At 41.2% G+C, this 16,317-nt stretch overlaps 1 protein-coding gene across 1 annotated transcript in view; it reads left to right on the forward strand.

Annotated features, from left to right (window-relative positions):
* LOC137307181 (electroneutral sodium bicarbonate exchanger 1-like) overlaps positions 1–16,317 on the forward strand; it is a 178,543-nt gene that overhangs the window by 85,147 nt on the left and 77,079 nt on the right. Inside the window, exon 3 of the mRNA XM_067976546.1 lies at positions 12,617–12,760. Coding sequence (XP_067832647.1) covers positions 12,617–12,760 — 144 coding nt within the window. The remainder of the gene's footprint in view (positions 1–12,616; positions 12,761–16,317) is intronic.

A 16,317-nucleotide genomic window follows, 5' to 3' on the forward strand; every position in this document is an offset into this window, starting at 1 on the left:
GCATGATTTTTTTATAACAAAAAATCCCAATCTATGAGCAAATATCTAGAACTAAATCCTGCAGTTTTTTCCATTGTGTCTCAGCCTTTGGCTCGTTATCACACAGCTACATGGTGTACCCCTATCGAAGCAGAGATGAGCAAAGAGTTTGCCTTACTGAAAACAAAAATAGTGAGTGGTGGCTGTAAAGGTCATGATTTCTTACCATCCAGCATTATGATTGGGATTCTAGTGCTTTTTGGCTTCCCAGTTTGTGATGAAATGCTAGCCCACATGTTCCAATGTTCAATTGCAACTTCAGCTCTCAAATGTGAATACTCTAGTTCTATTCTGGAGCAAAGGGATCGTGAGCTAGTTGAAGTACCTTAATGTAACACAGGCACCAAATAAACAGCATCCCACCATTGACTAAACATGCATAATAAGCAATGTGGGATGGTTTGTCTTGCTTTGATGTGTGGTATTATAGCACTTTAGTGAAGATCTCACGGTATAGAGACAGCCAATCTACTCCCACACTATGGAGCTCAGTCTGTTGTTATCTCACTCCCTCTACTGTCAGTTTTCAGTCACCGATCAACTTCTTCAGGACATTCTCCACCAAAATTGAAAGCCAATGTGTGTGCGTAATGTATTATAAAAATTGCAAAGAAATGTATTACAACCTCTGACTCTAAACTGCTTAAGCTTTACTCCCACAATTTGACAACATTTGACCTCCATGATTATTTTACATCCCTGCGATGCTAACCTTTGTATCTATGATACTACTAATTGATTTCCTGTGGCGTTGCCCACAAGTCATGGCAAATTTTCCTCAGTGCATTAGTGATGCTGTAGGTACAGGTTTGGGGATCTGCAGCTTTTGGGGCTTATGAAGCTCCATCTAGTGGTAAATGTGTGCAGCTGCAGGTCAGACAGGTAGCTTTATAATGGGAAAATCCTACTGAAACATCACTTAAAGGTGTGACAGAATAATGATGCCCAAAAAACGAGTGAATGACATACATAGCAAATTTTATATATTATAGAAACTGAGGATTCCCTTGTGCTTTTGATTAGCTCTCTGTCTTGCATTTTTTTTGTAGAACTATTATGCTTAGATGCAGTGAAGGCATTGTACTCCAATCCTGGGGCTGTCATTGTGAATGAGAATCAAACATGTCTCTGGGGACCTTGTGCCTGTAGGCCAGCTTCAGACCAGTCTCTTTGATAATGGCTTCTGATGGGTGACTGTATTTCCTTTTGAACTTCATCAAAAAACAAATGAGATTGGAATGTATTTGTGACAGTGCTAAAGGATCATTGCAAGATATTAAGGTCCTGCCATTGTCCAGAACATTTCAAATGACATAACATTTCTGAAAGCACAGAATGAATGCTTTAAAGGGGCACAGTCTTCATTTTAAAATATGTACTAGTCAAAGATTTTCTCACTTGTCTGTAAACACATGATCAGATGACAGACGTCCCATCAAAATTATTGTGCAACTTGCAAGGTGAAGTTATCGGGGGAGAAGGGGAATGATGCATCTGCATTTCCCTCCTCAAATGGAAAAAATATAGTTTTGTTAACCACTTTTTCATAAGGCTGGTGCCTCTTTAAAGGAGCCTTCTACAATGCACGGCCTTTTCAATAATTCAGAAGAGCTGCAGCAATACCAACATGACACTTCATTCATTATGACTATTCCTTTTGGTAGAAGTCTATAAATGTTGGTGAACTATCTTTTTTTCTCTTATGTCAGAGATTATGTAAAGTGCTTTGGGACATCTTGAGGCTGCAGTCAAAGAAGTACTTCAACTTTTAGTGTTTGCCAATATAAAAATATTGAACAAACCATATTGTTCCTTTTTTAGGAACAGTCAGTTCTCCACAAAGGGATCAATGCAACAGTCAAAACAGATTTGAAGATTGAACCATTATAGCATCATTTCTGTACGAACGTAAAATGACAATTATAACCTTTACCGAACACCAGCTGGATCAGTATCAAATCATAATGGATATGCACTAAACTGACTTTTTGTCTAGTTTATGCCCTCTTGGCATGGTTTAGCTTTTTCCACTGATGGGTCCAAATGGGCTGGAGTGGAAATTTCTCTGTGATTACTGTCAATTCTTAGTGATCAAATTAGAAATAAATTTCAAGAGGAATTAGCAGGCTGCCAGTTTTGACTTTAAGTGCCCTACAATAGCACACATTTTCCAGGTGGTGGCCCTGTTTTTTGGCAGGAAAGCCTTCCTCTTCCATCCCTCCCTCTTCTTCCACCGCCCCTTCCTCTTTCTTTGCCTTTATCCTCTTCCCTTGCTCATACATGAATCTTTGCAGTAAGTGTCATCAAGCTATTTGACCACAGCAGATGTCACTGCTGAACCTGATCCTGTCCTCACCCCACCATCCACGTGCACAAGCTGCTAGTAGGGGTAGCTGGATAGTCATTAGCAACTGGAACTCCGGCTGACTTTCCTCCTCCTGAACCTGGGGTGCTGAGGACAACTGTTGCATCCCTACCCAGTTCATATCAGCAACTCAGCACAGATCAGGGATTGATCTGTATGGCGCAGTTACTCATTGGGTAAATTCACTGAGCCACTGGGGGAAGCAGTTGTGCTTCTGCTGAGGAACAATTCATGCTTAATAGTGACAGGTGAGCATGAATAAATAGTTGGCAGATAGGCATATTTCTACTATACTGAATCAGATAAGATTTAGCCCAATGGAATGTGTGTTTATTAATAGTGGAAGGGATTAACATCTGGTAAAAGGAAGTGCTCTCAGTAACTGGGATAGGGAAATGGTCCCTGCAGACTGTTGGATTAATTTACATAGATCACTTTCCACCCCTGGAGAGATTAAATGAGCCTATGCTCAGTATTCGATGATCACTCAGTAGAAAGATGCTGTAAACCATCAATACTGATTCAAGTTAGAGAATTTTTGAGAAGTGGTAGTCATTTGCATCCAACTGTTTTAGTGGGATTGAGATATATGCTACCAACTCCAGATGTCTTGTCTGCATATTGTGAAATGCATCAAAATGAATAATTGTTGCACTGTGACAAGAACTTAATATCATGTGACAGTAATTAATATACAATATTTGGATATAGTAGTAATTGAATGCAGCCAATTTCCTGATATGCATATGCATTAAAGCAAAGTTGGGTGAGATGTGAACTACCAAACCTAAGTTCTGAAGGGTCTCCAAGAAACATGGACTAAGTCAGTCAGCATTTTGGGATGTTCGGAGGATTTAAAAGGTGATCTATAAATGCAAATTCTTTCTTTTCCCCAGTTTGAACCTGTCCTTTTTCCTACTGTCACCCTATTAGTTTGAAGTAGTGTTTTGGACTTTTTTTCTATACCGTTTACTATCTTATATACCTTGATTACTGTCTTGTAATATGTTTTGAAAGGTTTAAGTTGAAGGTGCAAGATTTAATGATAGTTGGATAGCTGGTTGAGGGATGAAGATAAGGAGGGAGAATTTCCATGGGGTTCTCCTGATCTCCTGCCGTAACTTTGGTGTAAGATTGTTAGAAACCTTGGAGAAATGGCCGGTTTAAGCCATTTACACCGTTTCTCTGGAGGTTCCTCTGATCTTCCACTGAAATTATGGCAGAAGAAGTGGGGAAAATGCTTGAGTCTATTATAAAGGATGTGATAACAGAACACTTGGAAGGCATTAATGGGATTGGACAAAGTCAGCATGGGTTTATGAAAGGGAAATTATGCTTAACAAATCTACTGGAGTTTTTTTGAGGAGGTAACTAGTAGAATAGATAGGGGAGAACCAGTGGATGTGGTGTATTTGGATTTTCAGAAGGCTTTTGATAAGGTCCCACACAAGAGGTTAGTGTGCAAAATTAAAGCACATGGGATTGGGGGGAATATACTCGCATAGATTGAGAATTGGTTGACAGACAGGAAACAAAGTAGGAATAAACGGATCTTTTTCCGGGTGGCAGGCAGTGACTAGTGGGGTACCGCAGGGATCAGTGCTTGGGCCCCAGCTATTCACAATACATATCAATGATTTGGATGAGGGAACTAAATGTAACATTTTCAAGTTGGCAGACGACACAAAGCTGGGGTGGAATGTGAGCTGTGAGGAGGATGCAAAGAGGCTCCAATGTGATTTAGACAAGTTGGGTGAGTGGGCAAGAACATGGCAGATGCAGTATAACGTGGATAAATGCGAGGTTATCCACCTTGGTTGTAAAAACAAAGACCAATTATTATCTGAATGGTGATAGATTGGGAAAAGGGGAGGTGCAACGAGACCTGGGTGTCCTTGTACACCAGTCGCTGAAAGCGAGCATTCAGGTGCAGCAAGCAGTTAGGAAGGCGAATGGTATGTTGGCCTTCATTGCAAGAGGATTTGAGTACAGGAACAGGGATGTGTTACTGCAGTTGTACAGGGCCTTGGTGAGACCACATCTGGAGTATTGTGTGTAGTTTTGGTCTCCTTATCTGAGGAAAGATGTCCTTGCCATGGAGGGAGTGCAACGAAGATTTACCAGACTGATTCCTGAGATGGCAGGACTGACGTATGAGGAGAGATTGGGTGGACTAGGCCTATATTCACTAGAGTTTAGAAGAGTGAGAGGTGATCTCATCGAAACATATAAAATTCTAACAGGACTAGACAGACTAGATGCAGGGAGGATGTTCCCGATGGCTGGGGAATCCAGAACCAGGGGTCACAGTCTCAGGATACGGGGTATGCCATTTAGAACCGAGATGAGGAGAAATTTCTTCACTGAGGGTGAACCTGTGGAATTCTCTACCACAGAAGGCAGTGGAGGCCAAGTCATTAGATGTATTCAAGAAGGAGATAGATATATTTCTTAATGCTAAAGGGATCAAGGGATATGGGGAAAAAGCGGGAACAGGGTACTGAGTTAGACGATTAGCCATGATCATTTTGAATGGCGGAGCAGGCCCGAAGGGCCGAATGGCCTACTCTTGCTCCTGTTTTCTATGTTTCTATGTTTTTAAGATCGGGATGACCCCCGCTGACATTCCAGGTGTAGATATCTTAAATTTAATGTTTGCAGTCTTGCCCAATCAAATTTGTCCCACAATTTGTGGCGTAAATGCAACAGTGCAGCATCCAAACAATGCATTTTGTTCACCAGATGACATGACCTTTCCGAAGACTATGGTTATCCACTTTGGTAGGAAAAGCAGAACTGCAGAGTATTTTTTAAATGGTAAGATATTGGGAGATGTTGATGTTCAAAGGGACCTGGGTGTCCTTGTACATGAGTCACTGAAAACTAATATGTAGGTGCAGCAAGCAATTAGGAAGGCAAATGGTATGTTGGCCTTTATTACAAGAGGATTTGAGTACAGGAATAAAGATATCTTACTGCAATTATTTCGGGCCTTGGTGAGATCGCACCAGTATTGTGTACAATTTTGGTCTCCTTGCCTAAAAGGATATACTTGCCAAAGAGGGAATGCACCGAAGGTTCACCAGACTGATTCCTGGGGTGGCGGGATTGTCGTATGAGGAGAGATTGAGTAGAGAAGGCCTGGATTCTCTAGGGTTTAGAAGAATGAGAGGTGATCTTATTGAAACATACAAAATTCTTACAGGGTTCGACAGGGTAGATGCAAGGAGGATGTTTCCCCTGGCTGGGGAGTCTAGAACCAGGGGGCTCACAGTCTTGGAATAAAGATAGGCCATTTAGAACTGAGATGAGGAGAAATTTCTTCACTCAGAAGGTGGTGAATCTTTGGAATTCTCTACCCCAGAGGGCTGTGGAAGCTCAGTCATTGAGTACATTCAAAACAGAGAGCGATAGATTTCTAGATATTAAAGGCATCAAGGGATATGGGGATAGTGCAGGAAAATGGCGTTGAGGTAGAAGATCAGCCATGATCTTGTTGAATGGCGGAGCAGGCTCGAGGGGCCGGATGGCCTACTCCTGCTCCTATTTCTTGTTCTAAGACCATCAGGCTGGCATTTTCAGGTGGATTCATTCTGGTGCCTACTGTGGATGCAGTCGACACTTAGTGCATCTTTAGAAAGCAGAGAATCAGGTAAGGAAATTAGTGGGGGATTTGACAGACTCTTTCACATCCCAGGTACATCAGCAAGCAGCCTGAATTATTGCTGTATGTTTCCTTGCTGTCGGCATGTCTAGCATGTATCAACATGCATGACTTCTGTGTTTTGTTATGAGACTGGAGTAAGATACATTATTTGTGAATAATTTTTATTGTGATCAACCTTTGCTGCAAAAATAATTGTTAAAGTCTCATATCAGCTAACCAAAAAAGGGAGACCGATTAACTGGAGCAGGGTAACTTGACTATAAGTCCCAGGAAAGGTACTTGGAGTTATCAGCTAGAGTTGGAAAAGCAGTTTGTGCTTTCAATACTAGTAACCATTTGGAGAAAGTAGTATTGAAAACAAAGATAAGACTAAACAATGGCAATGTCTTATTCACCCTACTGTATGGCACTGAAACCTGGCCGGTGACCAAGGCTGCAGACAAGAAACTTATCACTTTCAGCATCAGATATCTTCAAGTTACTCAATCAGCTGGAACAAGTTAGCCAGAGAAAGAACAGAGCAGCTGTCAGTAAGTCAATTTACAAAGCAAAAGCGCCTCAGTTGGCTAGGCCATGTGCTCAGAATTCAGGACTCCAGAATAATAGCAACTGAATGGGAAAAGGAAGTGCAGAACACCGAATTTAACCTGCCAAAGCACTGTAGAGAAGGACCTCCTAGAAGCTGACCACCATGAAAGTAGCTCAGCAGCTAGCCAAAAACTAGATGGAGTGGAAGAGACTGATGCTGGGCCTATATACTTAGGGCACTATAGGACCCACACAGAAGTAACCATTTCTATATTGCTTAATAGCTGCTTCCTATGCTGTTTCAGGTTTCAGTTTTCAGAACCAACTGATATGTATGTGCTGTGGGCATGTTGGTGAGTTTAGGGCAATTGGCTATTTTTCTGATCACTTTCTAAAGACCACACAATCGTTCCACCAGATGATGTAATTGTATAACACTGATACTGGACAGAAAGCACCAGTATGCAGGTGTGGACAAGCTAGGCTCCAGTATTAATTACAGCTTGAAAAAAAAACAATTGCTCTTATTTTGGAGTTTTATGCTATGTTGCTTTATTAGACAAAGCACATCTGTTTCAAAAGATTAAAACTATCTCAATTATTCATGGCCAAGATGTCCGAAGCAGCACAGTACCACCCAAGTGCTTAAATCACCAGATTAATACATTTGTCAAAGGCAATCTGATTGAGCACCACACACAGGATGAATAAGGGTAGGTGGTTGAGAAAGCTGATTGAAGTGGCACAGATGTAAAGATTTATTAAGCCCCAGTCATAGTCAGTCCTTTCATTGTATTAGTAACTCCTTTTACATTGCATTTCTGTTTCATGTTTTTATTGAAGAGTAGTCTATAATGTTGTCATGGGGATTTACACAGTGAGATATACATATGAACCTATCACTGACTCAATTAAATGATCAGTGTACTTTTCTTGAATCTGTATGAATATCTTTAATGCCTCTACTTTAAATTCTTTATCTAGTGGTCAGGTGCAGTTTTTTGTGACACTCCCTTTATATTTTTCTCCACCTGCCCCTTTTTTTGAATCTCCTCTTGCCACACATTTCATTACTAAGTGAGCTGTATGAGAACTGCCTAGGATTACTCTGTTTGTTTTAAACCTCCTCAGTTTACAGGCACAGATCTCAGCTCTATATGGATGTGGAGTCAGCTGTATGTATTGGGTTGCCAGACCTGAGTTACACTGCCAGCTCCCATGTCACTTGAACCAAGAGATGATGATGTGGAGATGCCGGTGATGGACTGGGGTTGACAATTGTAAACAATTTTACAACACAGCATCCACACCGTTCACCTGAGGAAGGAGGAAGCCTCCGAAAGCTTGTGGAATTTAAAATAAATTTGTTGGACTATAACTTGGTGTTGTAAAATTGAACCAAGAGATAACTGAGCTCTGCTTGGGAGACTTCATAACACCGGTTAAGTCTTAGGGCAGGCAGGTGTGTCGGATCTTCATCAATGTTAAAATTTAACTTCTGCCTGGAAATGTTTCAGACTTGTTTTTGCATTGGATTGCAGTTATACTGTAGCTTCTGCAGTGTGAAACTACCTACAGAAGATTGTCTCAGACTTCAGTGTGGTCGGTGTCAGACTGCTGACTTGAGCTATACTGTCAGCTCCGTGTTAATGCCACTGACTGATTTGGATAGATAATGAGAACACAGTAGATATGGTGTTTTCTAAGATGTCTCGAGGTTTGTTAGAAAGATTCAGGTGTATGGTATAGGAGGAAATGTAGCAGTATGGATAGAAAGTTGGTTGATGGATACAAGAAACAGTTAGGGTAAATGGGTGTTGCTTAGATTGGAGAAGAGTTGGAAGTGGTGCACCCCTGAGGTCAGTGCTGGATCCATTTCTGTTCTCCGTATATAGATGATTTGGATTTGCATATAGGGAATCTCGAAATTTCCTGCCAATGCAAAAGTAGGAGGTTTAGCAAACAGCAAGGACGACTGTAAAAGACTTCAAGGGAACATAAAAAGGTTAGCGGAATGGCCAGACAGGTGACCTATTTAATATGGATAATCATGAGGTAATACACTTTGGAAGGAAAAACAATGGAAAGACACTGAAGAGTGTAGATGAACAGAGACCTAGGGGTTCAAATACTTCATTCTCTGAAAGTACAAGTGCAGGTAGATAAAGCCATAAAAAGGTCAGCAGCATTTTGGGTTTTTAAATGGGGGCATAGAGTATGAGTGAAGAAATAATTATAAATTTGTACACAGTTTAGGCCGCAGTTAGCAGTTTTGGACACCCCATTATAGAAAGGACGTTAAAGCCATAGAGAGCGTACAGTGTAGATTGACCAGGATGATGCCTGGGATGGGAAACTATAGTTATGAGGAGAGACTTGAGTTACTGGGACTATTTCTACAGGAACAGAGAAGGTAAAGAGGAGATTTAATGGAGGTTTTTAAAATTTATGAAGGGTTTTCATAGTGAATAGGGAAAAGCTGTTTCCTCTGGTTGTGGAGTCAGTGACTAGGGGTCATCAATTTAAAATTGTCAAAGCGATGAGTGAGGCGCGAGGTGAGGAGAAATTTCTTTCCACGGAGGGTGGTTGAAGAATGGAATGCTTTGCCACTGGTGTAGTTGTGGCAGAAACCATAGCACTTTTTAAGGAAAAATTGGATAAATATTTGAAGCAGAGGAAGATACAGGGCTATGGGGAGAGTGGGGTAGTGGGATTAGTTTGGATTGCTTTAGCAAGTAGTCTCCTTTTTTACTGTAAACTTTTATTGTTTTATAGTTTCAGATGGACATTAAACACACAGCCTGTAGTACAACTAGCTTATTAGTGTGTAGAGATTGGGGATGTGTAAATCCGCATCTTACCATTTGAGGGCCTCGTGCATCAGAACCCCAAGCTCTGTCATTCCCCAGCACAGATTCTGGTTTTCTATATAAAGCTCTTCCACGATGGAGTAAGTTTATCTCCGATAGTTCTGTCATTTCCCACAATTATACTGATTGTACTCCATTCCGGAGCCTTCTTTAAAAGTGTGAAAACAAAAGCAGCTTAGTGTGGACTCGTTATAGCTTAGTCTTAATTATATGTTTTGCAGTCTGTGTTTAGCACTGTGACAGATTTGATAGTGCTGCCTTGTGTAATGTTTTAAGAGTCTTCAGAGCCCATCAACCTCACAAAAATAGCGGACAATCTTTTGACTGCAGAACAAATCACAGGGTTTGTACGTTGAGTAGGCAATTTAAGCTGAATGTGAATAATGTTAATTAAGTATCTTCCTGTGTTTGTTCCCAAGTAAGAGAATGAGCAGCAGCAATCTTCCATCAGTCATGATGCATAAAATCTATAGAAAATATTTACCATTGCTTGTGTTTAAAGAGCAAGTGTCATTCAGCGCCACACATACATGAAAATGTGTGTCAACTTAACTTAATGCTAAATAGTTTCCATCAGATTGATTAGTATCTCAATCTAATGGCAAAGTGCAGTTAACTGTTAATTTATCAAATGTAGCAAGGAATTTGGCAGACTCCCTCCTTTGCTGGATAAACTTTTGAACATAAATAGCAGCAGGAGTAGGCCATACGGCTCCTCGAGTCTGCTGTGCCATTCAATAAGATCATGGCTGATCTTCTACCTCAACTCTACTTTTCCACCCTATCCCCATATCCCTTGATTCCCTTAGTGTCTAAAAATCTATCAATCTCAGTCTTGAATATACTCAACGACTGAGCATCTGGAGTAGAGAATTACAAAGATTGACAATCCTGAGTGAAGAAATTTTTCTTCATCTCAGTCCTAAATAGCCGACCCCTTGAATGCTACAATTGGATTTGTAGCATCCAATTTTTTCTTAAATGATTCCAAGGTTTTTGCATCCACAACACTATATCTGGATGTTTATTCCACATCTTGATCACTTTGTATGAAAAATAAATTCCTGATATCAGTCTTAAAATTATCTTTTACTAGTTTGTCCCCTTGTTCTACTCCCACAGTTTAATTTTAAAGTAATAAATCCAGGTTAACTTTTTCTATACCCGTAACAATCTTATATACCTGAGATTGCCTCTCAGTCACCTCCTTTCTAGTCTGTAAAGGCCAAGTTCCTCCAGTGTTTCCTCATAACTCAGACCCCTAACACTGGGGGTAAGCCTCATGGCTCTTCTCTGTACTGTCTCCAGTGCTTCAATGTCTCTTTTTCTATTTCTTGGTGACCAGAACTGGATGCACTACTCAAGGTGTGGTCTAACCAGAGCACGACAACATTTGATCATTACCTCCTCTTACTTGTATTCTATTGTTTTAGCTATTGTAGTTCAACATCCTATTGGCTTTGCTGATTGCTGATCTATGTTGATTGGACATGTTGAGCATCGAGTCTACTAAGACTCTAAATTGCTTTCAGCTTCATCCTTAGTTATTTCAGTGCAATTCATGGAGCATGTGATTTTTTTCCTTATGTTGTTGAAGGGCATTTCTTCTCTATCAGCTGATTGTTGATGGGGTCCAAGACTTTCCATTTTGTTGCTGCAACTGGGCCAGGATGATGGTCCAGGAAGAACTGTAGGGGGTTTCCATGTTGTTTTTTCATAATGACGGTTGTCCTAAATCATCATCCTATGGATAATGGAAACTAGTGGTTCCATCCACACTAAGGAGTATGGATAGTAGTTGCCCACATTAGTCCATGGCCACTTGTTGGTACGTATTAATGGATGGAAAATCTAACCCATAGTTTTTTGAACCAAGAATTTCCAGTTTACTTTTAGATCATTTTTTTTCCCCATTCAGTATACCTCATTCTTCCTGCCTCCCTGTGGGAAATTGCCTGACCTTGGTTTCGCACTTTGCTTCACAACTCCCCATGATGCAGTGGCTGGGATATGTGATGGATCATGGGTATAAATCCATATCCTATCATGCACAGTGCTGTTACTGTATTAATAAATTTAATGATGTCTATAATCTCTCCATTTTATAATTTCCTCATTCTTGGCAATTTCAACCTACATCAAAACACCCCTAGCCTCTCCTCCACCTTCTCTGGCCTCCTATTCTCAATCTTGCGCTCCCATGCCCATGGTCACATTCTCGACCTTGGCATCTCATTGCCTCTCTACTCCTGAAGTCTTGATCACCGACCAGGCTCTCTTTCACCACTTCATCTTTCTCTCTCCACCCACATCGCCTTACCTCCCCTGAACCCATTACCCTCACCACCTGCCTATGGAAAAAAAGTACTTCACTGCTTGTAGAGGGGGTCATACCCAAGCAGGAGTAGAAGAGATGTTAGGGGAGGTAGCCGAAGGCACTGTCAAAGAGGAGGGTTTTAAGGAAGTGGAGAGGGAAATATCGAGATGAAGGGGTTTGGGAAGAGAATTGCAGTTTGCCGTACAGTGAGCATGTGCCAGGCACAGCTAGTCAATACAGTTTAACTGTAACCTAATTTGCATTGTGAACACTGAAAATCTCCAACTGTATTTAGAATTGATGTGGAGATGCCGGTGATGGACTGGGGTTGACAATTGTAAACAATTTTACAACACCAAGTTATAGTCCAACAAATTTATTTTAAATTCCACAAGCTTTTGGAGGCTTCCTCCTTCCTCAGGTGAACGGTATGGAAATGACATTTTCGAATCCTTCACATTTGAAAATCACAGAACAATGCCTGGTGATTACTGCCCGTTGCCAAGGCAATCACAGTGAGCAGACAGAAAGGTGTCACCTAAAAGGCCACCGAATATACAAACCCCCAAAAAAAAGCGAGAGAGAGAGAGAGAGAGAGAGAGAGAGAGAGAGAGAGAGAGAAGGAAGACAGTCAATGACCCGTTATATTAAAAACAGATAACATTTGTTCGCTGGTGGGGTTACGTGTAGTGTGACATGAACCCAAGATCCCAAGAACATGAATCCAAGTCTGTCTGATGCTTCCTATAGCACGTGCACAGTAATGAACACAGTATTTAGAATTGGAAGTGCTTTATGTGTAATCTGTATTTTTCCCCTTGTGTTTATAGGACATAGAACCTTGTATGTTGGCGTGCGTATGCCTCTGGGTAGACAGAGCCACCGACACCATAGGACCCATGGATCAAAGCACAAGAAGCGAGATAGAGTGAAAGGTGCCATCCAGGAAGAAGAAAAGGACAATCTCACTTACGGTGAGACACATTCCATCTTTTAATTACTGTAAATCTTTATGGAATACCCACTTTCCAGCCTCAAAATTCCAAAGTAGTAAATGCATATTGAACACAAATACTAAAATATATCTAAAGTACTGTTATTTTTCCTAAAATTTGGACTGCAAAGTGAGGAGAGGGGTGTGCATTGTACATGGGGTGGCTGTATTTTATTTGAAGATTTATTGTATTTATAGGAGTTACAGCAGAATCCAACATTACTTCAGAAGAATTCATTTTCTTCTCTTCCTTTATTATCTTTATTTATGTTTTGATCCTCCCCTTGCAGGATGGTCTTCCTCTAACTGCTTGCACACAGTGGCTGTATTCTGGAAGTGGTTCCAGCTGACTGACATAGACTTCACATTTTTTTCATCTGTTTCTACTTTAGTAAAGTTAAATCATTTGAGTTGTGTAATTTGGAAATGTCCTGACATTAAGTAGAAATGTGAAATGTAGGGTCAGCTATGGCTAAGCCCGCAGGCTGTCTGATGCTTCCTATAGCACGTGCACAGTAATGAACACAGTATTTTTGATTATTCCTGTTTGACCCACGTTTGCTGACCTCATTAAGTCCTACCCTGCTCGGAATGGCCAGGGCCCCCAACTCATTTCAATTGGATTCATGTGGAGTGCTGGACACAGTGTGGTGAAAGAAGATGAAGTCATTAGAGCAAAGCAATAGGTAACACAACACAATGCAACTGCTCTACTCTGCCCCTGGCAGCAGAGCAGACCGTACTCAATTGCATCAACTGAAATATGCAGTTTGCAGCTTCTGCCACATTACAGCATGCACACGTCACAATGTCCAGGCTAGGCTGATGGCCCCACCGGCAAAGACAAGTCAGGATGAGGATGTCACCTCAAGTGTTGAGCACGCCTTAACTAAAATGAAAACAAATGAAGTTGGACTGATTCCATGCAGCACCATTTTCAAAAGACTTCAGGACTGTACAATTATACTTACAAACAGTTTGACTTTTACTACTTATGCAGTCCGAGATATAGAATATAAGACTGAGCTCAGTGAACAAAAGAGGCCCAAGAGGCAAAAAATAAGCAAGATGCTCGGGTTGCATTTCCAATTATACCTGTTAGTCAAAAGCCACAGATACCACCAACCAGGTGGCACATTTCCAAAGGATGTAGTTCCCATACCATCATGCTCGAATAATTATTTTGCTTTTGACCCATTAAGCACTCTGAACTGCTGTAAGTGGCCCAAATTAACACCAAGGCCCACCTAGTTAACAGGGATGCATGCTGGTATGAGGAAATACAAATACAAAATGACTTCAAAAATTGGGGCTGTTTTCATTAGAACAGAGGAGATTAGGGGGTGATTTGATAGAGGTGTTTAAAACTGTGAAGGGATGGGACAGCAGATAGAAATAGATTGCTTCCAGTAGTTGAGAGGTCAAGAACAAGGGCATATAGATATAAGATTAAATGTAAGAGATTTAGGACCGAGAGCAGGAGAAACATTTTACACAGAGGGTTGTGAGATTGTGAAATGATTTAGCGATTGCAGCAGAGCCCATGTCGATTATTTAAGATAAAGTTGGATAGGCGGTTGAAGGAAAGGGAAATATGGGAACATGGGATTAGGACTAGTGTTCATGTGGAGGATAAACACGGACACTAACTGGTTGGGCCAAACGGCCTGTTTCTGTGCTGTGATTTCTATGTAATTTTATGGTAATAGAGCTGGATAGATGGTTTTTAAACATCCTTGCATTTCTCAAGACTATATCTGGAAACACCCACCTGCCTTTTAAACCTCTCATATTTAGTTTCTCTGAAGGTATCTGGTCTGTTATCTGTTCCTAGTCTGCCACCAATTTCCTCCCCTCCTCTCCTGCAAGAATTGATCAATACCAGGGTAGGCTGTTCAGTATCTGACCCAAGTGACCATTTTTCTTGTATGAGGCCAGATGGTGGGCATTGGCAGGATATTTATCCATGGAGGGCATCGCAGCTGCGTCCAATCCTGTTCTCACCTGACATCTGCAGGGATCACTGGATAGTGATCAGAAGTGGAAAACCTGGTACAAAAATTCCCTCCTCCCTAGAGTGAATACCTGTCACCTACTTATTTCTCTCAACAGGCCTTAGTTGGTGAATGTTATGGTTTTGGTGATATGTTGGCAAACCTGCCCATACTGTCTCAGCACCAAATTTTGGCCTTTTAGATCTGAAGTACCAAAATTAATTAAACTGGTCAAAAGCAGATTAGGCACAAGATGAGACACTGATGTAAGTAGGTCATTGACATGCTGCAAATGGACAGAGGCAACAGAGGGCCCTTTGAGGATTTCCTTTAAGTGTTGTGCACTATTTGATACTTGATAGAAATGGTAGACTCAAGGAAAATGCAATTTAAAATCTAGATTACATATTTAGAGGATAATGAAAGAAATGCAGTTATAATCTTCTGGGACCTTCTGCTTCCTATTAAATTACCATGAGTGCTTAGAAAGAAAACTAACATCATTTAAGCCAGATATTCACACACCGTTTTATAAATGGAAGTACATTTTGCACAGTAAAAGCACTGCTTATTCTGCAATGAACTAAAATATGTCTCACCTGTAGATATTTTAGGGCTGGTGAGTCAGCATGGAAATCATCCATAAAGCTGAACAGCACGTTCCCACTGTGAGTTAGCAGGAACATATGGAATAGGCCAAGACAGAGCCAGTTTGTGCAACAGTAAGGGCACTGTTTCAAAGTTGGAAAGTAAAATAGCCTTGCATAAGATGCGATAGAACGAGAAAAGGTCATTTGACCCACCAAGCCCATTCCCTCAAATACCATGCACAACTGCACTGTCACGACTTCTGCCTAATCCAATCCAAAAATTTGAGGTGATTTTAAATCAGTTAAAACAACCTCTCGCCACCACCCCCCCAAAAAAACGAATGCAATATGTCTCCTCTAAATCTTCTTGCCGCACCTGACTAACATATCACAGAATGTTTCACAGTTTAATCACCTCTGCCTAATTCTATTCCTATATCCTTCATTTCCACTTCCTGCCAGTTCATCATCCAACTGTTTTAAAGGAGCTCAGTGAATTTGTGATTATCTCTGGATGTCCAAACATTCAACACCTCAATCACTCTTGTGAAGAAAACAAATAGTTTGCTACTATGTCCCATGGCAGTGATTGAGGGGAGAGAGGACTTGCCCTGTTCTCTGGCACTGACCTAGAAATTCAGTCACACCCAAAAATGGACACGTGTGGTCACAGGGACCATGTTAAATTGGTGCTGGGAGCTCATTAATCATAAACCAAGTGTGCAGCCAGTGCTATTCATTTGTGTGGGGGGGGGAAATCAGCTTCACAGATGCTACTTAAAGGCAGCCAGCACCCCTCAAAGGGGAGGTGCACTTTAGCTGGGAACATTTGAAAGGAGAGAAATGGCTGCAAGAGGTCCAGAGAGGACACCCATGTTGGAGGCCCTGGTCAGGAGGAGGGAGATCCTGTTTCCCTCAGGCAGAGGGTGCAGAAAGCCCTCCAGGCAACACCG

Source organism: Heptranchias perlo, chromosome X, assembly GCF_035084215.1.
Source record: "Heptranchias perlo isolate sHepPer1 chromosome X, sHepPer1.hap1, whole genome shotgun sequence".
Classification (NCBI taxonomy): Eukaryota; Metazoa; Chordata; class Chondrichthyes; order Hexanchiformes; family Hexanchidae; genus Heptranchias; species Heptranchias perlo.